The sequence below is a fragment of the Argiope bruennichi genome, chromosome X1, assembly GCF_947563725.1.
Source record: "Argiope bruennichi chromosome X1, qqArgBrue1.1, whole genome shotgun sequence".
Taxonomy (NCBI): Eukaryota; Metazoa; Arthropoda; class Arachnida; order Araneae; family Araneidae; genus Argiope; species Argiope bruennichi.
This window is the reverse complement of record NC_079162.1, coordinates 50,109,205-50,135,064: the sequence shown is the minus strand read 5'-3', so window position 1 is coordinate 50,135,064 and position 25,860 is coordinate 50,109,205. Positions and strand designations below refer to the sequence as shown.

Genomic DNA, 25,860 nt, shown 5'->3' with positions numbered 1-25,860 from the left:
GCATGTTATAATTATAAATGAAAAAGTATTAAAAATAATGAAAATCTGCAAAAGTTGAGAAGCATGTCAGAAGCGGAAATAAAGTGATCTTTAAAAGATTCGACCAATACTGGTAATTAGTGACAAAATCAATGATTTAAATTAAAATTTTTATTGTGCAGTTCAGTTTTACATTCAAATGAAATAACTTCACATTTCTACAATCTGGTCCATGAACATTCCTTGCAGCAAAAGCTATTCACTACATATTGAAATGCAATGAACTAATGAAAGAAATTTGATCTAAAGCAAGATATTAAAATGCAAATTTACATCACTGAAGCCAGTTTTAAAAGTAAGTAGATTAAGTTCTAATAAAACAGCACAAAAATTGATCTATAAAGCCAAGCGATAAACTAATACAACACATTTACATACTACTAAAAATAAGCTTAAAAAAAAAGGTAAACTTGAGCAAAAAAGGGGAAGTTTTATCGAACTATATTACATAATACAAAAAGCTCATCTAGTGGTGTATATAGTTACCAATGTTGTATACAAAAAAATATAAACGCTAACAAAAATATTGTACAAAGTGTATAATATAAATTGCGTATCAGGTGTTTAAAAAGACAAGCAAGCACAAGCAAAAATGCTTACATAAATAAAAAATGTAAAGTTAAAAGTAGCAAGATAAACTATACATTGTAAATAGATAAATAAAACTGGCAGGTTTACATGTAATTTCACAATCTTAAGACAATGGAATGAGACATTTTCAAAAGTGTCATAAAAATGAAACCTTAAGCATATCTTATATACAATATTCAAGCACATTGCATTCAATGATTCTTAGCAAAATACTGGACTTCATAAGACAGGAATAAAAATTCTATTTCAATGAGCTGTGTAAAAAAGATAGGCATGGAGGCTAATTGTAGAAACAAGTTTAGTTGCTGCAATACTGACAAGTTCAATTGTACAGAAACACATGAATTAAAAATTGAACGAGATTAAGCATTAAAAACGAATTTGTGATTATAGTATTCAAATACGATTAAAATTCAAGCCATAACGACTCATTCAATTTTAAATAGAATATTGACCAGCAACTCGGTAGATGCGTCACAACTTTATCTTGGACTTGCAAGATGAGTATATACATACTGAAATATCACAGAATACAAAAATTAAAGCTTTAATAAATAGTAAAATAAGCTGCATTCACAAAAGCTTCATCTACATATACAATAAAAAAATTCAATGCAAGGAGACAAACACAATACCTTACACCTTAAAAAAAGAAGTAAAGTAACTATCAGCAGAGCAGCAACTAAAGGCACAGATACAGAACATTGGGGGAGGGGGAGAATAGCAAATGCACAATTCATGGATTAGCAAATAGTTCCAATATCTACTGTGTAGCAGTGCCTTCTTGGGCCTTAATTTCATTTTCACCATTAATCATCTTTTCAGGTTTATCCTCAGGCTCAAGTTCTTTCATTTCTTCCTTGTCTTCCGATTTTTCTTGTTCATCTTTTTCTTTGGGTTCAGTTTCCTCAGTTTGTTCAGCATTTTCTTCAGCATCTGAAATTGTTTTCATTAAAATCTCGCAAGTTTAAAAAGGATATTCTAAGATTAGTCTAATTTAAGCACTTAGTTTTTAGAATACATGCACAGCACAACCGAGTTTCCTTTGCTTAGAAAGATGCCCAAGTACCATTTACAAACTTACGAAAATCTAAAACTTAAAAATCGAGAGTATTCAATATTTGAAGCTGATGCAATAAATAGGAAAACAATACAAAAGCTACGATTGGCAATTGATAATAAAAAGGACTTTAATCCACCAAGTTTGCCTTGCATTCTGGAGATCGGCAATCGACGATTCACGTTTTAAGGTCTAGCAAATGCCAATCAATAAATATACAGATATCTAACAATTTTATAATGTTATGTACTTTCTTTTTTTCCATTTGGTGTTGTAGATAATATCCTTAAAGATCAATATTATGCAAACCGAGTTCCATCAGTTCACTGATCAACACCAAGATTTTTTTTTTTTTTTTAAGATAGGGCATATTTCATACTCTATATCCTGCTCGCATTCTTAGAGAAATGCGAATTGTTTGGATACATGCATAAGCTGCAAGAGACACTTGCATTAATTTGCACGATTACTCTTGAAATAAACTAAATTATCGAGCAAACTCACCTGCATTCTTTTGTTCTGCAACGGAATCCTTCCTGTTTTGCTTGTATTTCTTCGATTTTTTCACGAATCCGTTTTCTATAAGGCTGTAAGCTGTGTCAATCAAAGTTTGATTCAACTCCCTAGGTGTAATACCAAGTTCTTCTCGCATCTGAAAAGAATCAATATATTTGAGTTTCCCCACATTATAGGAGAAAATGGTTACAACGATTTCAACATGAACAACTCGGGATGGGGATAGTTTATAACACACAATAGAAAATGAAAATGTTGCAACTAATGCTCTTGTACATTGTTATGCAATTCATAACAGTGTTCGAGCTTGTTTTACGACACAAAAGCCACACAATCATTAGGACATTCAAATAAAATTAAACTAATTTTTTATTCGACTTTCTAATGGTGTTGCACATTTAAGAATATACCATGCAAGTTGAGAAATGCCACGAGTTTCGAAAGTTAATCTTTAAGAAGCAGTAAATACACGAATTTTTTCAGAATGACTTGTCATTAAATGACAACAACCAAGAAAACTATCCCCATCAGCAAACAGTAAATATTTGCATTGGTAATGGATGTAAATAATGGTCTAGATTGAGAATTTATACAACAGTGGTGGATTTAATGAGTGAAAACTAAAAACGTTTATCTAATTATTTCTAAAGACCAATAAGTATATACATACCCTTTTATTGTCAAATCTGAATTCACGGCCGATACGTGGCAAAATGGTTCGAGTCATTTTATCAACAAAGCTGTTCAACCACACAGCAAAATAAGGAGCAACCATAGTTGGAATGGAGTAGCCTGCAAAGAAATGAAGATTTTATCAATTACAAATTACATGAACACTAGTTTAAGTAACATTTAAATACGGGATCAATTTTCAAGTCTGGACTTCAGATGAAGAAATATCCATTGCAAACACGGGTAAAAGATATTTTCTAACAAGTGATTATTCTTGTCTAATCAAATCGCAAATTATATTTTAGAATTAAAATTAATGTCTTTACAATTGGATGTTCATGCTAGAATTACAGAATATTTCATTAAAACCATGAATAAAATGATAAAGATTTCATTTAATAAAAAATATTCGATTTTTCATTCCAACAGAAGATATTTGTGCTCGTCAAATTTTAAAACATTTTTTATGACTGAAGCACAAACTGCTTTTCTACACTCATCCGTAATCTTGAATAAGTAGTTATTCGGTAGCACAGTTTATACAAAAAGCAGATCCTGCCCTATCAGTTATGAACTAACAGTATAAACTTAATGTGAAACTTATTTCGATAGCTGAATTCATCTAAGAAATTGTACCATTTCTGAAATCGTCAGTGTTATCCTAACGAAAAGATGCAGTAAAAATTTTATAAAATATGCACAAATATTCAAGATCTTTGATTTAACGTATGTACCATAAAAATATTGATGTCTTACAAACTAAAACTTATCCAATAAAGGAACTACCTAAATAGCCAATTAGTAAAAATCATTTATAATTAAGGATGCAAAACGGAAACTCATTCTCATAGTTCTGAAAGTGAATGCGATTTTCAATTTTTAAAACATCTAGTTATAATAACGTCCCGTTTTAAAGCAATGCTAGGACTACTTTGGGTCGGACCTCATAATTTAGAACCACGGTCAGATGACAAGGACGACACCCGAAACAGCATCCCCTCTCAAAAACTTCCACGCCATATCAGCGGGAGGACGTTTGGTCCCAACAGATTTAACGTGCACCAGACTACAAGAGGTTGTTAGGTGGAGTCGCGCCTCGAGCTTGAAACCCTGTAGTTCCGAAGGGGAGACCTTCCAGGCCCTCCATCAACATCCATTTAAGTAAACAGAATTCAAGAAAGTTAACACTTTTATTCTAGAACATGGGCTGCGATTGTCTATTCAATTTTTAATTTGATATCCTAATTTACTTATTTGTGTCCAATACATTGACTCAATTTTAGTTTATAATTCAGCAAGATTATGGAATCCATTAAAAATCATGGATACTCGATCAAAACCCCATTTTCAAAACTGCTGCCTTCAGCAAAAACAATTTACTTTCAAGATATCAACAACAACAAAAAAACAAAAATCCTGTAAGACAAGTCTGGTATATAATTGCCAATGATGAAGTTCATTAAATGAAATTATAGAAGTTCGGAATAATTTCAAAATTTTACAATGAGACATTTGTTACAAAATATCGGCAGTTTATAGAAATGAACATAGCATGAAATAGCAATTGTTATTCTTGCAAGCAAATGAAAGTTACAAGTATACAAGATATGCTTAGTGAAGTCTTGTTAATATTCAAGTGACTCTTACAAATGGTCCAACTTCCCCATTAAAATTTATATGCTTGGTTTACATTGACACTAAAATGAATAGATTTTCCAATACCGACTTCAGTAACGATTGTTCATATTAATAAAAAACATGGACACAAAAGTAAAATTGGAAAATGCTTATCAACCACAGAGCAATTAAGAACCAACTATTATTTTATGGAATTAATACCCATCAGATTACCAGACAGATTACTTTCCATGCAAAACTAATCTATCATCAAGTTTATAAAAAGGCATTTTTAAAACTTCTTGTAGAAGCGACTTCAACCCTTACTTTGAAGTTCCTTATTTAATTCAAGAGTAAATTAAATGCTTTCATGAACAAGATTTAGCATGAATAAATCCTCCAAAAGTCCAGAACGTTACATTTTTAAAAATGGCAATGCAGACATGAATAGTACAAGTCAAGTAATATAATTGAACCATATTTTAGAACAAACATTGAGGATATACAAGAAGCACTCACCATGGGGTTTGAATTCTTTAGAAAGGGCTAAAGCAATATCTTTAAACCAAACATTCTGAGTGCAGATAATATGTCGATGATCAGCAGCATTAGAAAGTGTCATTGCTTTCAAGTGAGCCAGGGCTACATCTCTCACATCACAAACAGCAAAGTTAGCTTTAGGAACCATGGGCATGGAACGTTCCAGCAGCTTTTTAACAATCTAAAGATAAAGCCTCATTAGAAATGTAAAAGCAAATTTCAGGATTTTAAAAGAATTGAAGTGATACAAACCTCAACACTCGTTGATATTGCACCATTAATGACAGGTCCTAAAACAAGTCCAGGATTGATAACAGCCAACTCAAATTTCTTATCCTCTAGAATAAAGAAAACATTTATGCTAAGTAATTTTGCATGATAAACTATAACACATTGTTATTTCTCTCTAAGCCAGTAGTCAGATTTTATTTTTTATTCGAAATTCAAATTTCAGTTTATTAATACTAATTTACATCAACAAACATCAAAATGACAGTAACTGCTACAATAAATATTGCACATACCAGGGAGCTCCTTCACAAAGTCCCAAGCAGCTCTTTCAGCAAGAGTTTTACTTTTTGAATACAAATCAAGAGAAGCAGATTCAGTATTAGTCCAGTCTCCTTCAGTATATTCTTTTCCTTCTTCCATCACCATTTCCCCTAAAAGGCAATATGCAAATTTTAACACAAGAATTCAATTTAAAGACAAAGAAATATACATAATACAAAAGGTAGGAAACTCACCATGGACTGCAGCAACTGAGCTAGTAATCACTACTCTTTTTACGGTTCCGGCATCTGCACAAGCCTGTAAAACATTCTTTGTCCCATCAACAGCAGGTTTTATAACATCATCTGCATTAGCTGGTGTTGTACTGGGGAAGGGCGATGCAGTATGTATTACGTAGGAACAATTTTTCACAACCCTGAAAACAAGCAATCATTACATATGTAAGTTCTATAAACATACCAGAGAATTTATATGAATTAACAAATTTTTAAAGCCTTAAAAATTTTTTCCTTATTCTTACACTCAAGTAGGGGGACAAGACATGTAAATATGAATAAACGAAACAGTTTCTTGTATCAGAGACTTATGGAAGAAATTAGCCACTATAGAAATTTAAAACTACTGCAAAACACTTTGTAGTTTTGAAGTCAAATTCCTGAAATTCAACAAACTTCATTTATTTAAGTACAAATTTGTATCAAGGATGAAATTACATGGCAATTCCTAGTTAACTTCAGCTTTATAAGGATTATCGCAGTACAAGTTTAATGGCACAAACGCCATCTTTGGTTAAGCTAATACAATCAGCTAACAAGCCGAGTATGGAACTATTTTGCTTAATAACAAAGGACAAAGAAAAATCGTACAATTTTAAGCAAAATAAGAATTATATGTAAATGTTTTATTACTTCTGTAGTTAAATCTAAGCATTTTTTTATCTTCTAATCCATTTTCATGTGGAATAAAATAAGAGACAATTTAAACCTAAGTAATAGAATCCATCTTGATTAACTAACCTTTACAGTAACAAAAGCAACTTATAAGATTTTGTATAGCAAAACTGGATCAACAGTATTAACTTCATAAACATAATTAATGTCTGAAAAAAATACTATCTTATTTATGTTCCTAATTAAAAATTATTCTTTGACTTCAAAATATTGTGCATGTTTGGAAAACAATCGAGTATTCATTTTTAAAGTCCAAACACCAAAACAAAATATTTCAAGTTATGACACTGGCACGAAACTAATGAGGCATATCCAATTTTTTTTCAGAATATTGAGATGGAATTTGTCATGCAAAGAGCGAAAATGTAATTGGATAACACTAATTCTACAATTTACTTAAGAAATGAGAATGAAAGTACTAGAGTATAGAAGGGGAAATTTCAAATTTTCAATGAAAAATCCAATAAAATGTGATTAAATTATTTTTATATACTAAATAAGATGGTTCTAGGAAAATTTCAGCAGGCTGTTTTATTCATTATGTGAAGATAGAGCACTACTGTGAGCTGTACTTCTATAATATTTTTGAAGCATTTTATATTTAATTTTGAACAGAGCATTGATTTGTTATAACTTAATGTATTTAATAGCTACCAATAACTTAAATATTCACACACTCAAATACTTTGCACCTAGAATTTTAATTCTATTCTTTATTATAATATAACAAGTTCAAGGCACTCAACATTCAATAAAAGATGGACAAACAAATTGAAAACCACCACATTTATTTTGCATAATAAATGTAGTCCTTAAAACTAAACTCATGTGGAAAGTATTTAAATTTGATTATCGGAATGAAAATACTGAATAGAGAAAAATCCTTGATCTGAGAATGTTAAAATCAAGGACTCACTCTTTCCAGGAATCTTCTTTCAATAGGTCAGCTTCTACCAATTCCAAAGGATAAGTGGCATCAGGGCAGAGTTCCTTCAAAACCTTGACCTTTGCTTCATTTTGTGCATCTCGAACAGTTCCCCGTACTTTATAACCTTCGTCAAGTAGTAATTTTATAATATGAGCAGCAATATATCCAGAAGCACCTGTAACCAGCACCGCTGTGGAGAAAAGGGGAAGATTAGCTTCAGGTATAAAAGAGCAAAGTAAAGTTATGTTTATTGGATAATGATGCAAACAGCCTTTTAAAAGCTATTCAGAATAAATAATTCCTTTATACATTTCTCTTTACCAATAACGACTGAAAATTTTGAATTGGTCTTTTGATACCAAGTTAAACTGGCATAACGAAAGTTTTAAAAGCGTCAAAATGCTTCAATGAATATATAATGACCAAATATCAAATCATATCCTGTAACATAAGTTAATGCTTTATCTTGGATCACAGGCAATGTCAGGGCATTAGAAATATTGTAGGAGGGTTAATGCTAATATAAGACTTTCTACGAATTTCACATTGTATGCCATTCATTTTTTTCAATTACATTTTTCTCATTCGAAAATTAACCCCTTCGTATATAATGGACGCGTCTGAAACGTGCATCGAATTGCCGAATTTTCTGTTATAAAGCTGCAATTAAGTAAAAGTAATTTAAAATGCAAGAATCACCCAAACGATTTAATACCTCAAATACTCGAGGAATCAAAATAGACGTCTCAAATAGGATGCGTCATCTAATTAGGAAGTTAATTCGTAGGTAATGGGGTTAAAGAAATCTTGCATATTCATTTTCCATATGTTTTTTTGTGTCCCAATTTTCAATTTGACAGCATCCAATTTTTGTTACTAAATTTTTTGATAGAAAACGTGTAGAGATAAATTCCGTTGTTTAAATTGTTTCATTCCGCTGAATTTTACAGCAAAAGTTTCCAAACGAGGTGCTACTTAATGGCCATCGTGTATATTTCTTCAATCTTCCGATATGAAATGTATCGAGAAATGCCTTCTAAGTATTTCTTATAATTTACATCTTGAATTCAATCCTCTCATACTGGTTTTAAGAAATAAAAAATCTACGAGGTTAATACATCTAGTTTATTTCGGTTATATTAGCAAGCTCTTGCTGAATATTAAATACTCTACACATTATTTGCCCATTAACACATTCAAGGACAAAACCCGTGAGACATGCGGTTTGGTGCCCCAAAAAGCTTTACCCGTCAGATGTAGCATCTTAACATTGCATCGCACAATGTTATTGTGCTCAGAGAGAAATTTTACGAGAATGCGTAAAGAGGCAAGCTTAGAAACGCTGTTTATTAAATTGATTAGATTTCATTCCGTTTCAATACACGTAATTACAGAATTTTCTTCAATTCAATAAGCTGTGCATAATCAAATATATAATACGACATCGAATCAAAACGATTTCCAAAATCGTTAACATTCATAAAATAGCGAAATTCATTATTGTTAACATTCATAAAAAACCGATTCTATAAAGAACGAATTTTACGGGAAAACGCCCTTTCCAATTGCTTTACGAGACGACACATTGCAATTTTAGCCATTTCAATAGAAGCTGGTTTCCTCGGACACATTCTAAATATAAGGATGATTATACTTAAAATTGTATTAGAGAAGCACCTAACAACTATTTCTCATCTCTGTCCGCAAGTTCATTCTTCTGCGATTTGTTTCAATAAAAATAGATTCCTTATATCCGAGGTATTTTACAAGATCGCCAGAAAATGTTGCCCATTATAAATAGGCAACAATGGTTCGATGCATTTTTAACACTTTACCGTCATGGGTATCACCAGTAACCGACACTCATTTCAGTATGGCGGAGAGTGATCGGCGAAGTGGACTACTCTTTGAGCCATCGTACAAGGGTGCCGGTCACATTCGGTAATTAACAATATAAAGTGACCGACGTGGTGTGCACATTGTTATTTGGCCCGGGAATATTTGTAACATAACATGCTAATCTGTCGTAAATTTCATAGCGTGAAGGGTACTGGAAATAAAATTCACCAAAATAAAATGACATTTATATACATATCTTCACAGAAAAAGCCGGAAATCCAAGTTATTTTCCCAGTCAATTTATATAAAATTCGAAGGAAGTCAGTGTGTTAAACAATGCAAACTTTTTTTACTGTTTTGAGGCATGTCTTTAATTTCAATGGATACAATAGGAATAGCAATAGGAGTTTTTGGCATTGTTTTCAACAACGAACGGCAAAAGTATTTTGCAAGATTGCAACTCCATATTAATAGATGAAAAATACAGCATTCTTTGAAGCATAGAAAAGTCAATAAGAAAAAGAAAAAAGAAATTACGATTAAGTTCATTCATTGTGATCAAACGGATCGTTAAATCTAACACAGACAAATGGTATTTATCGATTTGTCCTCGTTTTATTACGAGTTCTCCGAGTCCGGTCCGTTTTAAAGACTTTCACATAACTTTCCCAATCAAATTTGACCTTAGCTATAATTACTGAAATTGCATTAATGAAGAGGAAGCTGCGTTTGTAAGGACAATTTGTTTTTTTATTTGCTCTTCGTAATTCAGTATTTATAAGTTTGCTAACGATCGCAATCCGACAAAAATATAACCCATCATTACATAACGATCTAAACCAGCAAATTGATCGATAGTAGAAAGTCGTATCTTGCATTTTAGTTAAGCATCGTGTTAACGTCAGCCGCGTTTTCAAGTCCCAATATTTAAGAATACTATGTTTTAATACTCCGTATTTTTGCCCTGGCTAGACAAAAATAATTTACACCAATTCCATATGATAAAATAGACAAAAGCTTTAAGAAGCTTAATCTCGCAATTTAGAAGCCGAAGTTTTGCAGTGTTAGAGATGTCACCGCGTTTATAAGATTCAGACTTAAGTATAGAATTCCCAAGTCGTTTCGTTTAACAAAGCTCGAGTTTTCAGTGAAATTGAGTTTTTTTTTTTATTATTATTGAAGGCAATTGCATATAACATTTTACCAATTCAGAGTAGCACAGTATTAATACAAACTTTCTATATGAAATTCATTACAAGGTTGAAGAAAATTTTCAATTTGATTCTTTTACTGCCCGTTGACACAATATTCAATTTAATCAATTTCATAATTACGAAACACTGGGAATAATTTCAAGAATTATACATGCGAATATAAAAAGTAGTCGATGCTGAAGGTATTTTAGAATTAAGATGTTTCTATAAATACAATATTCCTTTCAAAACCGTTCAATTTATCGGCAGTAAATTAGGACTTCCATTTATTCAATGAAATGAGAGGAAAAAATTGGATTGGATAATTTGGATTTAGTTCAAAGGGCCACAACGCTTGCGAGATTTTAAGTGAATCCAAATAGACCAGCAGTTTTCAGAGAAATAAATTTAGAAAACCGGCGGTTAAGTAGAAAATGAGTGTTAATTTCGACGGTAGATTGGACAATTTTGCAACGACAAAGAAGCTGCAAGCGCTGTTAACTACGAATTTTCTATGCACGACTACACACTTGAAGGCCAAACAAGATAAAATCTTTAAAATTACAATAAGTTAGTAACAAACAATGAATAGCTTTTATATGGCTAGAACTAAAGAATGTTGATGCCTATCGCTATCATTAGTCACAAATTAAAAGTTTGAATTAAATTTAAGTACGTCGAATCGTCGAGACATTCAAAACTCAGTTTTACTCAATTAAACCGTATGAGATGCAATGGTAACTCGGTGTTAATTTGCATTAAGCAACTCGCTCGCTTTCGCTAGATCATTAACCTCATGAACTTCCTCAAAAGCGAAAACAAAATCCACCAAGAGGAAATTAAATGTTTCATCCTTAAAACAGAAACCGACAGGCGAAGTCATGGGGACACTAGCGAACGATAACCTTCCTTCAAATATTAAAATAGAAGCAAGTATTCGTGGCGAAATTCAATACAAAGATTAAGACCCACGCGACTTTTAAAAATGAAATGGATTGAAAATGGAGTTCATGCAGCATAACCTTGCAGGCAGGTACATATAATGTAATTAATCAGTTCTGCTTTGCGACATTAAAAAGCAACATTTTTGCAAAACCAATGGCACTTTAACCTACTTATTTCAACGCAAAGGAATGTAGTTTGTCATTTAACATTCACTTACGGATCTAGATAAGATAACCAAAAATTGTTTTCTACCGAAAATAGATTGAAGTATTTCGAATGTTCAGCTTTCAAATAAAATGAAGTTTCTTTAAATAATCTCAATACAAAATTACAAGATAATCTAATTCGGAAAACTTAGAGAGTAACAGACGACAAGTCCAATTACACTGAAACAACTATTTAGGTAACCTAGTTTAAAAATTATGTCTCCAATAGCCTTTTAGTCGCTATACAGCGTGTTAAGATTTATGGAAAGCTCATCAAGCCCAGTTCCAGATTTTTAACTACGATAAGTTGAATCTCCAAGTCGATGCTGCATTAAGAAACTATAATGAGAAATTAGCATCTACACGCTTACAGGAAAGAAAACTGAAATATAGAAACTTGACATTTTCAGTTGCCATATTATATATATATATATATATACACACACACACACACACACACACACACACACACACACACACGATATTCTGGAATTAAAAAACATGGAGAACTCGAGTTCTATTAAGTTCGAGTTAAAACGCCCAGAAAATTATAAAGGATGATTTATTCGACGCGAGAGGTAGAAGATGCCCCAGACAGTCGCGAATCGATTCAGTTACTGAATACTTAACTGCGTCTGACTAGAACAGCCGGCTTCCATTTTTACATTAAATAATATCGCAAGAGGAACCGACAGCTTCAGAAAAAGCGAAATGGGAATTTTCCCCATTTATGGCCTTTTAAAATGTAAAAGGCATTTAAAGTCGTTTTCCTTCCAACACACTTAAATACAAGAAATCGAAGTTTTGATTTCGTCGAAATTGAGAATATGCTACATATAATGTTAAAGTGGTTTAACGTTTAATGCGTGAAAAACATCAGTTACGGCATTTTATGTAAACTAAAAATTTTTTAAAATTTTAAGACAAACAGCTTTCATCTGACATCTATAATGAGCGAGAGTTTTCGGTGAAATTCGTCAATTCCAAAATTTCGGCACTCTTACGTTACATGCTAACAAAATTAATCTTTACACGCAACAAAGCCATTTAAAAATAAGGCCAATGGAAATGAAGTAAAACGTGGAATACAGACTATTGCGTGCCACTTTAGTCGAATTCTACTAATTCTCTATTTAGGTCAACAGAGAAATCGTTAGATCCACGTGTTACAATTTAAATACAGAAATCTAGAATAAGCTATAAAATTCAAAATGAAACGGATGGGTCCCATTTTTTCCAGAGGGCCAGAAAATTTGGAAATTGACATAATCCGATAATGTCGATTTCTGTAATGTCGGATTTATTTCAACACAATTTTAAAAATGGGATTTTCTCAAACGACCCACAAAATTGCCATTTGAAAACTTGTAATTTCATGTGAAACATTTCTCCGGGAAATAGAAAGGAACGTAATGTTACAAAACTCAAGCAGTTAATAAAAAGTGATGGCAGTTACGTTAACAAAATTGCACATTCCCCGTTTTAATCCGTTGTTTTTATAATAAAGAGACCCCAGTACGAATTTCCCTCTGCTGAAAATACCGTGCGAAAGCGTTTCAAATGATTTGTCCGACACTTTTCGACATGTCGCAATGCCCAATTATCACCCTTGTATTTAGTAATCGCTTTTTCCGTATTTTGCTAGCCACCAATACCTTCCTTGACAATTCAGATGTGTTGGAAAGCTCCCTCAAGTATTACTCATTCAGTGATGTATTCGAAATGAATTAAGTCGTTTATACTGCAAAGGCATTTTGTACACAAAATTTTTATTGCTGCAATGGCACTTTCTTGAATGCTCCATGCTTCAATTAAATCAAACGAAGAATGTTATAGTTGAGTAAAAAAGCCACAAAAATTCATGAAACTAGAAAGAAATGATATTTAGAACAAGCCTACAACAAATATGATTTCAGAGAAGTTAAACAATTTGTTAAGATTAGAATGATCATGTCATTAAAGTATTAAAATAACCACGATTAAAACAGCCAGCAAAAAACTAAAAGGGATAACGATTTAATCCTTTACAGCACACTAATTTAAACTAAATTTTAAACTTCAAAAAATTGTAGATAACTTATTTAGGCCTATAGGAATACAAAGGGTAAGTTCCGTGAAGATTATAGTTTTGATTTTGGGAGTATTCCATTACCTGGAACACTGCGCCGCAAAGCTCTAAAAAGTGCGACTAAGCGAGAATTGCTGTGTAGCGCGAAAATGAGAAAAATCTCTAAAGTTTGAATTTTAAAAACACACTTTTGTAGCAAATTTAGCCTGATCAAAGGTGTACCTCTAAGAGGCATACTTAGATTCGCGATTGAAGGGCAATTTTTGAAGCATATGTTTCGGAAAAAATTCAATGATCTCGGGCTATTTTCAATACAATTTACAAACAAAATCTATAGTTATATATAAAATAGAAAATAAGCTATAATATATGTATACAATTAAAAATATTTGCACTGTAAAACGAACCTTAGCGTAACTCAAAATAAAGAGCAAGAAACTCCGTGCAGCTCTAGATGATCAAGACGACTGATAAAAATAAAAAACCACAAGAACTTCGGACTCATTGTAAGGGTCGGTCATTTCTAAGAATTCTGACCCTCCCAAACACTATTCCTTGAATTGATGTCATTTTCCACGAAAAAGGGAGAACAGGAAATGAAGACACAGGTGTTCTCTTTCCGGCATAGCGTCCCGCGGAGTAACGCTATCGGCGTAGTGTTCCAGCTGATGGAATACTTAATTTTATCCAATGATTATACGTATGCTTTTCGTATAAAAAAGAATATATATAATAAATCGTTTAAGATAGAGCCATCAAAATAACATTGAAATTATTTTTCTGGCAATTTTTTTTTTCCCCATGGGGAAAAAATTAAACCTCCTTGGGGGGGGGATGGGCTTTTATGTAACATGCTATAGCTGAAAATTCTGCATCAGCTTGATTTAAATTTTCATCTATTATTAAAAAAACTATTCATCTATTATTTAAAGTGAACAACTTTTTTTTTCCATTTATAGTTGAATAAGATAATTTTCGAAGCAAATGAAATTAGGTGTTCCATGTAATGGAATACTGCACTGCAAAGAGTTAACATGAATTTTACTGATATATTATGTTAATTATTGGTTTGCAAGATTTAAAGAAATAGTGGACAAGAAGTGTCAGAAGAGTTACCGATTCAAGAGTTACAATAATTATATTCACCATCTAGTTACATATCCTTATTTTGCAAGTATGTTTATATGTATTGAATTAAGAGAATACTGGACATGTTTATGGATTGCCAGTCATTATTGCATTAAGGTATAATCATCAGTAACTTATAGGTATAAAAATGTAAAAATTTAATATATAAATGTACTTAATGGTTACAACTGAAGGGTTCACTAATTGGAAAATTTTAGTAAAGATATTCTATCTAGTTAGATGTTTTTCATCAATATAGATTGCTCTTATTACATCAAAGTAATTTAAAAGATAACCCTTATATTAAATACTACAGAATTTAAAATTTTGAGATATATAAAAGACTAATACTGAAGTATTTAACATTTCTCGGTAAAATCCATTTACCATAAAGAAAAATATTTAAATACTTATATATTTCAAGATATTATAGACTGCTTTTAAGAAAAATTAATCTATTTAAAAAGATTTAACTATATGTATAGATATATCAGATAGTAAAAATAAAATTCAGGCTCAGGAATTTAAAATACTTAATATTAGAGAATGGTTCTAAATTCATCAAAGCCCTATATATGTATTTTTATTTCCAAGATAAAAGACTATTAGCCTAAACTTTATATTAATTTATCATTTGAGGTTAAATCAGATTTAAAGAATTAATTTTCTCTCATTGATAACAAGTTTAGAATAGTCAACAGTTTGAATGTTGTCTAAATTTATATCAATATATTGATACAACTAGATACAATTAAAAATATCTTTAATGAGATATTTCTTGAGGATAAAAGTTTTATTACAAAAGAAATTTAATTGCGAGTCTATTAATCTTATAAATTACATATAAATTAAAATATAAATAAAATATTAAATAATTTTAAATCAAGTTTCTTAAGGATTTTTAACTTGTGCTTCCATAAATATCCAAAACCAAGTTTAAGGCTCAATATTTATCATTCAATCAAACAAATCAGAAACTTAAGTTAATAATAACATAATATTCTAGAGATAACTATTTCTAATAAAAGAAATGATTTAATTTCTTACCAACATTTAATAGTTTCATAGAATCGTTTTATCCATTTCAGCTAAAGCCATTTTTTTCTATTTAATACAAGCAGTTTCATGAAAAATATGATTTTTACTGAATTATTTCATTTAATAAAATTAATATTTTTCTTCTGTTAAATTGAAACTGAATAAGCGAGTTTAGTAAAAAATATCAATATTAGCCAAAATTACAGTTTTAGTGTTCTCAAAGAAATATTGAAATCTTAAATCAATTTTAGTAAAAACAATGCCATACAATTCAGAAATAACATTCTTATACTTTTATTTTAATTATAGAAATCAAAATAAATTCAGTTATGATAACTATTATAAATACATTTCATACAATTTCTTCCATGTCAGAATGAAAAGCCTATCGTATACTTCACAATATTAAATCGATTTCTCATTATAAACCTATAACTTTGAAATCTAATAATTTATTTTTCAGACAATGAATATCATTCGAGTTGAAACAGCTTTTTAACTTTTAGCAATATAAGTTGTTTAAAAAAAAAAAAAGTTTCTTAATTCCTGAAATATACCCATTTATTGAAACATGATAAAAATATTCAATGTTTTGTTTACAATTCTGCATAATATTTTATAGAAACTATAATATCCTGTCCTTACATACAAGCAAAAATACCAAAACTAATTTCTTTAATTACTTCAAATGTTACTGCTTGAGAATTAGAAGTTTATTATCAGCCACATCTTAAGATATTAAAAATCATTTTTAAAAAACACCAAGTTCCTATCATAAAAGTACAACTAAATCAAGATTTTTCAATCAATAATTTATGATTCAATTTTTTTTCTTAAATAAGAACTATTAGATCATGAAATTAGGAAAAAATTCACATGAGGATTTTTAAAAACAATTAATACCGGTATTCTTCTAAAACATGAAATACAATGCATTGAGATTTGAAAACTTAATACATATCAATACAACAAACATGAAAATTACTAATATTTCATTACATTAAGTTATAGTCTTAATGAAAGGAATCCCCCGCCTTCAAAGAAAGCACGCGTGGAAATAATTTACAAAACAGACAAAACTTGATCTTCGAAAGGATAATGCACTACAGAAAATGACATTCCGAATTCTCCCAAAGCGAGAAGCTCTTGATTAACACATCCCCACCCATACTGTCAAAATAACTATTTGTCACTGAAAATATGCAGAAGTTCCCTCTAGAGACAACAAATGCTTTAGTATCTCTTATTAAACGTGATATTAACAACGTATTAAAATTAAATTCTTAAAAGTATTTCCAGAGAAAATAGAATATTTCATATGTTAGGAGTTACGCCTACTCCGGCAGACAGCCGGCATTTAAATACTAGAGAATCGGTATTCTTGTATCCATAATATATATAAAGAATCTGATCTTACTTGCTGTTTCGCCACCCGAAGCCATTAGAGAAGTCAAGAATTCCGGAGCTAAACTTCACAAAAACTAAGTGACAAGCGTAGCACAATTTTATATGCTTGCAGTAACTCCAAACACCCAAGTTTGTTTATTCACTAAAGAGTTGAATCCGCAGCTTCGGAGAGAGAAAGCGAGAACAATGTGACGTCACCAATCTATCCCGACGCCCTTTTACCAGAAACGCCAGATACTTCGTGTTGCCAGGTTTCTATGTATATTGAGGAATTTCCTATGCAAATATTCTGCGAGTTATCTGAAAGATAACAAAAAAGTAGAGATATTTTACAGATGAATAAAAGAAAATATTACCGCATGTTTATTAAAAAAATCATATGAATTAAATATATTTTCTAATAAAACTACCTTCTAATGAGGAATAACACTCTCTTCACCCGATTGCTTGAATGACATAGTAGCTCTATGATATTTTCAACACATGGAGGGCGCGTTGTAAGCGTCTGAATTCATTCTTTGAGAAATATTTTTTTCGAGTTGCAAAGGTTTTTCTTTGAGGGGAATTATATTACACTACGATCAAGATTGTACATTGCAGCCTCGATTTGTTTCGAATTTTTGCCATTCTTTATTCCTGCGATGTAGTTGTTAATTATTAAGACTACATAATTCTTTCGATATTTTCAGAATATCATTAGTGCAATTACATAAAGTCATTTTAAAGGATTAATGCCTTTCTAAAATTGTACATGTTTGTGATTAGTCAAATCAATTTCCACTGAAAAGATACGAGGATATCACAAAAAGTAATATGGGTAAAACATATTATTGAATCTGGTCGAAAAACTTGAAAAGCAAGTTTTCTATCTCATTAAGCAATCAAGAAAGGCATTCAAATTTAATTGCTGCTGAGTTTGAATGTCTTATGTAATGTTTCATTAAAAAAAATGGAGGGGGAGCTGTTTATAGTGAATATTTAGAAAGGCGATACACCTGCTTTTAGAACAGTCATTATTGTTAAACATTCATTGGCGTTCTCCACACTTTAAAGGGTTCATTCCTGTTTCTTCCGCTGAACATTTATAAGTTTTCTAAGTTTTACAGACACAGAATCAATTTAATTTGTGTTCCTATTTTTCTGTGGTTTTGAAGCATTTAATGAGAACCATGACCAAATTATTCAATCATCACTCCTCATATTTTAGAGGAGTTAAAACTTCACTATTTTAATGCTACGTTTGAAAATTGTGTAAAATTACCACCCCAGCAACACACCTTATTGAATAATATTGTAAAATTTTGAAAAAGCGTTGAATGCGTTGATTATATGTATCGGAATTCATCTAATTTGGATTGTCCTTTTAATTTATAAGTTTTTTTATATATAATTTAGAGTTGAGAATGTAATTTGAAATCAAAGAGTACGAGATTTCACTCTCAATTACGATTTGTTTTAAAATAAATCAGGGAAGTTAGGTTCAAAAGTAATAAATTTTTAAATAAATGGGACTGTAAAAAATTATTATTTTCCGTAACTATTATCGTTTTTTGGCTTTGATTTAGTTTATGGAAATTAAAACTCCAACATTAAAAAGAAGGTAATATAAAGTTCTCTGCGAAAAAAGTATTGCTAATTATATTTCTTGATAGTTAGCTTAAATATAAAAAAATTGCCATATTCTGTTTATTGTCAAGGTTAGATGAAAAAATTTTCAATCAAAATTAAAAAATTTCAAATTTATTTACTTTTCTCTCATTACACTAATTTATTTTACTTTAAAGAGTGAGTAAAGAGTAATAAAGAGAGAGTGTATATATATATATATATATATATACAGAGATAGATAGATAGATAGATGACGCTGCGTCAGTTGTTGAATTTCTGATTCTTTCTCTTCAGACTCTGTTATTGTGTATTTATTATGCAATTTAGTATTTTTTTTTTGCTTATGATTTATTTTTCATATTATATGATATAACGTTGTAAGGTTATTTTTTAAAATCCTATATGTAGCGAACTACATGCAATACATTGTTATATTTTTTAAAATGTCAATATTTAGTTAAGAAACATTGTTTAAATATTTAAGAAATTCGTAGAAAGTTTAACCCTTTAAAGGGCCATTTTTTTCTAGTCAAATTATGTTAAAATATTTTTAGGCTTAAAATTAGAATAAGAACAGGGATTTATTTAGTTTATTAGATAAATTTAATTTGATTAATTAATTATTTTGGTAAATTAATAATTAAGTAACAAATCAAGACACATCATTTTGTGTGAGATAAAGAACTGAAGCATCTAAGTTTCTGTCTTTCTATAAAAATTTGCCAGAACTTATGCCAACCTACATAAATTCATACAAAGATTGATAAATTTGGTGGGAAGCATACTTCCCACGGCCTTACAAAGGGTTAATTAAAAATTCTCAAAATAACAGTATGCTTTACAACCATCAAAAGCTTATTGCATCTTGAGTCCTAAAAATTAAAATTATTCTTTTTTAAAAAAGGCCCGATAATATACATGTAGTGCATGCATATTGTAATTATTAGTATGTATAACTGATTTTAGATAAAGAATAGATTAGAAGAATTTCAACTTATGGATACTTATTTTTTATATTTACTGATTAGCTGATACATCCGATGGTGATCGTGATGAAAATATTTTAATACTTCGCATTAATAAAAATTAATTATGTAATTGTCGCGGAACATTCACTTATGCTTTTTCATCCTTCCATATTAGTAAGGTTTAATTTATAATTTTTAGAACTTATAGCGTGACAAAAGCTACAGTCATTACATTAGATCAGTTGATATTGGGTATGTGGTGTAAATATTGTTTGAAAGAAAGTAAAAATATATGTAATAGAAGCACTTCACAGAATACTTACCTAAGGAAGACATATTTTTTAGAAACAATTATAATATTTTTATTTGAAAAATACTGATATACAAAATAATAATAATTTATTATAGCAGAAATTATATTCACATCTCTTCGTTTTAATTCGTGCATTTTCAAAATTCTTTATATATTCTTTATAAAATACGAATTATTGCATTGCTGGTGTAAGTGGGCTCCTATAGCCTCTTAGTAACAAATATTTTCAGACCCAGTATGCCACTGGTTGTATTTGTGCATGGTTCAGTTTATCATATCTCGCCTCTTGAGTAAAAAGGAAGTGTAAGCCATTACAACATAACATAATAGCAATATACTGGATTTAGAATATAAAATTTAGAAATGAATATTGTCGCAATAAGTTAATCTACGTAGAAAAATAAGTCTTTATAATTTAATAAGTTATATGAAGAATTAGACCAATGAAGCTAAGCCACGTATTGGTTTTGTTCAACATGTTAAGAAAAATAAGTTTAAATTCTTTGAATGGTTGCTGTATGATTCCATTCATTTAAACAAAGTTAAAGGTAGATGATGATCTAAGATTAGTTAAAAAAAATACTGTCCACTATATCTCTTTATTCTTTTAGAAAATTTCCGTAAAATCGTTTTGAAAAATAGTTGATGCAGTTGAATAACTACTTCGTCACAATTCTAGCAGCAGAAAAAGCAATTTTAAATTTTTAAAAAATACGAAATTTTACAAATTAATATTATAAAATGAATAATAGCTATAAAAGCAACTTCGAACTTCTCAAACAGTATCAATTTCCACGCTCAAATGTAAAAAAGTACGTCTTAACAAATTTGAGAACCGTAGGATAGAAAACTGTTTGATAATTTGGCACCTTTTAGTTAGGAAATTGAGCTCTAGAACCGAAAGAAAATACTTTGCGAATCAAATAAATGAGGTAGGGAAAAACGTCCGTTCTGTGATTAACACCTTATAATTTTACAAATCGATTTCTTCAAAATAAGATTTTGCAAGCCCTTTTCTGTTATCTTTAACCGTATATAAGGTTTGTCTTAATAGTTATATTATAAAGTATTTTTTTCTGTTTAATTCTACACCTGTATTTCAAACAAAAATATAATGATATCTTCAACATTTAAATTAATATAATAAAATACATATAAGCATTTTGTATTTTATTTAGCGTTTTTAAAATTATTTATTTAACACAAAAAAGTAGACATTTTAATTCGCAACTAATTAATTACACTTGTGGGGTAGGGTATTAAAGTATAGATATTTACTTTATCTCCGATAAGGAAGATTAGTTACAAGTACAGTTTAAATATCCTCACTAATTGTCCCTGTATGAATACTTTTTTTGAATTGATATACATATTTATGTAACATTATAAAATTGGTGGTTATCTAGTTGCATTTTCTAACCATATTTTCACTTTTAGCATATTTAAAATTATTATTAAATTGTAAGTTTTTAGGTTCAAATTAGAATAAAATAAGTATTGTAAACTTTCAAGCCCCCTCAAATCAATGACGTCACTCTATTACAGACCGTTTTCCCAATGGATAAGACATCTCTGCGTGTAAGACAAATAAATTAAATTCTTTGACAAAAATGCAATCCTAAATTATTTATATGATACTTTCATTAGAATGATGTTTTAACATCATAATACTTGTTACTAATGTTCATAATAAAATTGGAAAAACAAATGGCAGTATTTATACCGTCACTCAGTAATCTATTTGTAACGTTTACACAAATATATAATACATGTTTTTCCATAAATATTTACAAAGTACTTTTAGTTTGTTTTATGCACGAAAGAGAATAAACATAAGATTCACCCCCTTTTCCTTTGTTGCAATTCTTAATTACTTAGAGCTTTACCTTGTAATGCAATCAAGATGAAACAGAATCTCCTGCTTTACAGCACAAATATTTCAGCAATTTTGAATTGGTTTTAAAATTGATCAATCCCTTTCCTTCCACAAGCCAATTTTATTGCTAAATACTGAATCGCCTGTGCTTATTGCCGCAATAATCATACATAACACTCAGAAGCATCATTCACAATCCTTTATCCAGCAATGTAATTAAGCTGAATAACATCCTACATGATATAAATATTTCTTCACTATGAATTGGGTTGCAAAGAACCCCTAACACGAGTCACAATGATTCAGATTTCTTGTGGACAAAGTATTAAATCAGATTTTTAAATACCTTCCGCCATGGTAAAGGATTGTGAATGATGCTTCTGTGTGTTAATGCATGATTATTGCGGCAATAAGCACGAATGATTGGGATTTCTCTTCTTTAATTTAGTCAACTCCAGATTTATATACGCAGCTCATTGTGATATACAAGGCTCAGTGGAATATACAAAGTTCAATGGGATGTACAAGGTTCAGTGGGATATACAAGGTTCACTGGGCTTTAATATACTTGCTAACATTCATAAAGATATGAAAATCAATGTTAAAAACAGCGATTGACATATGCTATAAGAAAAGAAAAAAGAAAGTTGGCCACAACTAATTAGAAATCATGCAAAAAAAGCATGCAACATAAAGAGGAAAAAAATTAAGCTAGACAAGTTTAGCTAACTACATAGCCCTTTTTATAGTTTAAAATATGAATAATATAAAGTTTTGCTTAGTTTACTTCACAGATTTCCAGATTCTCCATTGTATTTTTTCAATTTATTTAATTAAAATTTAATTAATTTGCAATTGATAATTAACCCAGTAAAGAAGTAGTTGTTAATTTTTAAGAACAGAAAGTATTTTCTTCACTTGAGAATTCATGGCTAAATATGATTGAGATCCAGGGCTAAATATAACAAATATAACTAAATATAACTAACCAGGGCTAAATATATTCATGAATAAAGGAAACGGTAATGCAAAAGGAACATACTGTGCAAATCTGTATTAATTTAATTTTGCTTGGAATTTTTAAAAATGATTATTATTTATAAAAAAATAATTTTAAATCATTCATAAGAACTATGAATTATCAGTCAAAAGCTGTTGTGCATCTAAAATGAGATGCAATTTCTTTAAAAGTTCCAAATAGAAATTTTATTCAGTTGATTTTGTATTTGTTCAGCAGTTTTTACAAGCTTTTTTTTTTATACATCTTATGAAACAAATTTAAAGTATTGATTTCAACTGAAAAGAAAGCACTGACTGAAAGTAACAGTTAGTACTAAAAGTAAATTACTGACTAATTGTATTTAAATTGATTATTTTTTTTTTCAATACCAAAATATTCGCGTATCTGCCTGTACAATGTTGCGAAATCATTTGAATTTCAGTTGTGTTAGTTAAGTTTATAAAATTAACATGAAAGAATCAAGCTTTATGAGATTCCATTTCGAAAATAGTTAAATGCATACGATTTCCTTCATATGATACAATTTAATAAAAGAGCCCTTTTTTTATAATGAAAACACACGTGAGTAAAATGAAAGCAAGAAATTTATTCAGTCTGAGAAATCTGTTTGTAAATTATCATTCAGGAAAATAATAAATCAATTTTGCAAATGAGGTTGTTCTGATTCCTGCTTCCTTTGGGTCAAAAACCGAATTATGTACACACCAAAATGAATTCGGAAGAAGAAAAAAATACTTTGATTTATAAATTTTTTCGTACGATTCTCTTTTATTTAATCAAATAGAAATTCTGAACGCAAAGAGAAAGGGAGAGTTTTCAGAAAGAAAAGAAAAAAACCAAAAAAGGAGTAAGAAATTGCTTCTGTAAATAAATGGATATCTTGTTTAGTTTTTTCACGAATCAGCAATCTAATTAATAAGAAATACTTTATCAATATTAAGTACGTTTATTGAAACAAAATCGTTTTCTACTTCATGACTATTCCATTCCTTTTTCAATATTCAAATGTGAAATGAAAGACATGAAAATCTATTTGAAGTACAAAATCTGGCCATCAAATGCGAATATGTTTGATATAGTCATGAAAGAGACTTAAACAATTTAAATAATTAATGTTTATATCTGTATATATATCGATAGTGTTCCGCCCCCGACTTTTTCGTCTACTTACACCATATGGCGTGTTTTTTGTTTAACATCGAACTCTAGTGATAAAAATTGTGTGTGCATTTTGGAGTTTTTCCTTTTGAGCCATTTAGTTCAAAATTTGATACAGAGCTTCAATTTTTGTGTCAAGTCCACAAAATGAATGTTATTTATCTAATTTTTTTTTTAAATTTTATTTTTGAGTTTCTGCATTTACATAGCACGAATGCACACACCAACACGCATTTAACCTTTTGGACAATCTGATACAGAATTTAGCACAAATTTACAGTTTCATTAATAAAAGCATATGACAAATTTCATCTATCCAGCTCTTCGAGTTTTTGAGTTCTGATGTTTACATGTACATGGGCGAACATATAAATTGATTTCATTTATAACAGTGGTGTAATGAAACTTGTTATGCGGAACCGTACACCAAATTTCATTCGTCTAACTTGTTGTGTTTATGAATGATCGTACTTACAGAAAGACCTACAAATAAAATGATATAATGCGATTTGTTTTTTAATCAAAAGATTTGAAAAGTAAAGACATTAAAATTTCAAGGTCGAAATTTTTTGACGATTGACTTACTCTTAATCTACTTCGCACATGAGAATGTTTTTTTTTTTTTAAAAAAAAAAAGAGTTCTTTAATGAATGTTTTAAAATCCATTTTCAAAATGGATTTTAAAAACGTTTACTAGATTTAAATAATACTAGTTAATTCCCATTTTGAAACGTATTACTTTGCTGTATTACGGCTATATTTTACTTGTTCTCGGTTATCTAAAAACGACTAACATTGATCAACAAATTTTAAGCGGTATAAATACACACGAAAATGTAATATAAGTAGGCTTATATTCCTCTACTGAATTATTTTCAGTCGACTGATAGTACATGATTCAGTCTGTACATTAGTGCGAACATTCTGGAAAACTAGTTGACCTCATGACTCAAGATCCACGAGTAAAGAACTGGGCATCTTATCTAAGGAAGGGAACGAATCATTCCACTCGTAGAAGCTAAATTATCTCTCCAAATCCGAGCTGCACACGCTAAAACACACAAATCCTGTAGTTCAACTACCATATCAGTATCGTGAAGGTGATTAGAATAGTTACGTTATTCTAATCACCTTGTAGTACTCTGTTTTATCAGTGTTGCGAAATAAATGACATCGTGATAATCAGTAAACGCATTTTGTAAGCATGGCTCCTCCCTATATCGATTTCATAGTGCTTATGAATTCTGAAGCCAAAATGTATTGGAATTAGTATTTTTAAAACAATTAATCGTTTGTAACAAATTCATATATGAATGTGATAAATTCCATTAATCAGCGCGTTTAAAATAAATTCTCTTTTATTCACGTCTTTCAAAATCCAATAATTGCAAATTTAAATGGCTAAGAATGGTCTTATATCGAGAGTATCTTTTAAATTATTAATAAAATAATTCCTTAGTTTTACTTTCCACCCAAGGAATACTCCTTCTTTCTTAGAAAACAATAATAATAATAAAAATAAAAATAATCCCTGCTCTTTAAGTCAGTTGTCTTTTTTCGTGATTTTTATTCGTTGGCTATAGTGCGCACTCTGCATTTCACTATCGTACTCATGGTTCAGATCTATCTTAAACCAACTGGTGGTGGGGTGGGGTGGAAGCCATAG

General features: G+C 30.1%; 1 protein-coding gene across 1 annotated transcript; it reads right to left on the bottom strand.

The window, feature by feature from the left end:
- Nucleotides 1-135: 135 nt before the first annotated feature.
- On the bottom strand, nucleotides 136-17,453 carry LOC129959042 (uncharacterized). The gene is made up of 9 exons (XM_056071820.1): nucleotides 17,261-17,453; nucleotides 7,415-7,616; nucleotides 5,782-5,963; nucleotides 5,560-5,697; nucleotides 5,288-5,373; nucleotides 5,015-5,216; nucleotides 2,877-2,998; nucleotides 2,195-2,342; nucleotides 136-1,566 (listed from the first exon to the last, which is right to left on the bottom strand). Exons 1-9 carry the CDS (start codon nucleotides 17,283-17,285, stop codon nucleotides 1,394-1,396), a joined length of 1,278 nt encoding a protein of 425 aa, XP_055927795.1. The 5' UTR covers nucleotides 17,286-17,453; the 3' UTR covers nucleotides 136-1,393.
- Nucleotides 17,454-25,860: the final 8,407 nt, after the last annotated feature.

Excerpts from the sequence above, each read along its gene's own strand:
- LOC129959042 (XM_056071820.1), bottom strand. The coding sequence starts at position 17,285 with ATGGCTTCGGGTGGCGAAACAGCAA. Across the intron at positions 5,964-7,414 it reads AAAGAAGATTCCTGGAAAGA|GGTTGTGAAAAATTGTTCCT; the intron begins GTGAGTCCTTGA and ends GCTTGTTTTCAG. Across the intron at positions 2,343-2,876 it reads TCAGATTTGACAATAAAAGG|ATGCGAGAAGAACTTGGTAT; the intron begins GTATGTATATAC and ends GATTCTTTTCAG.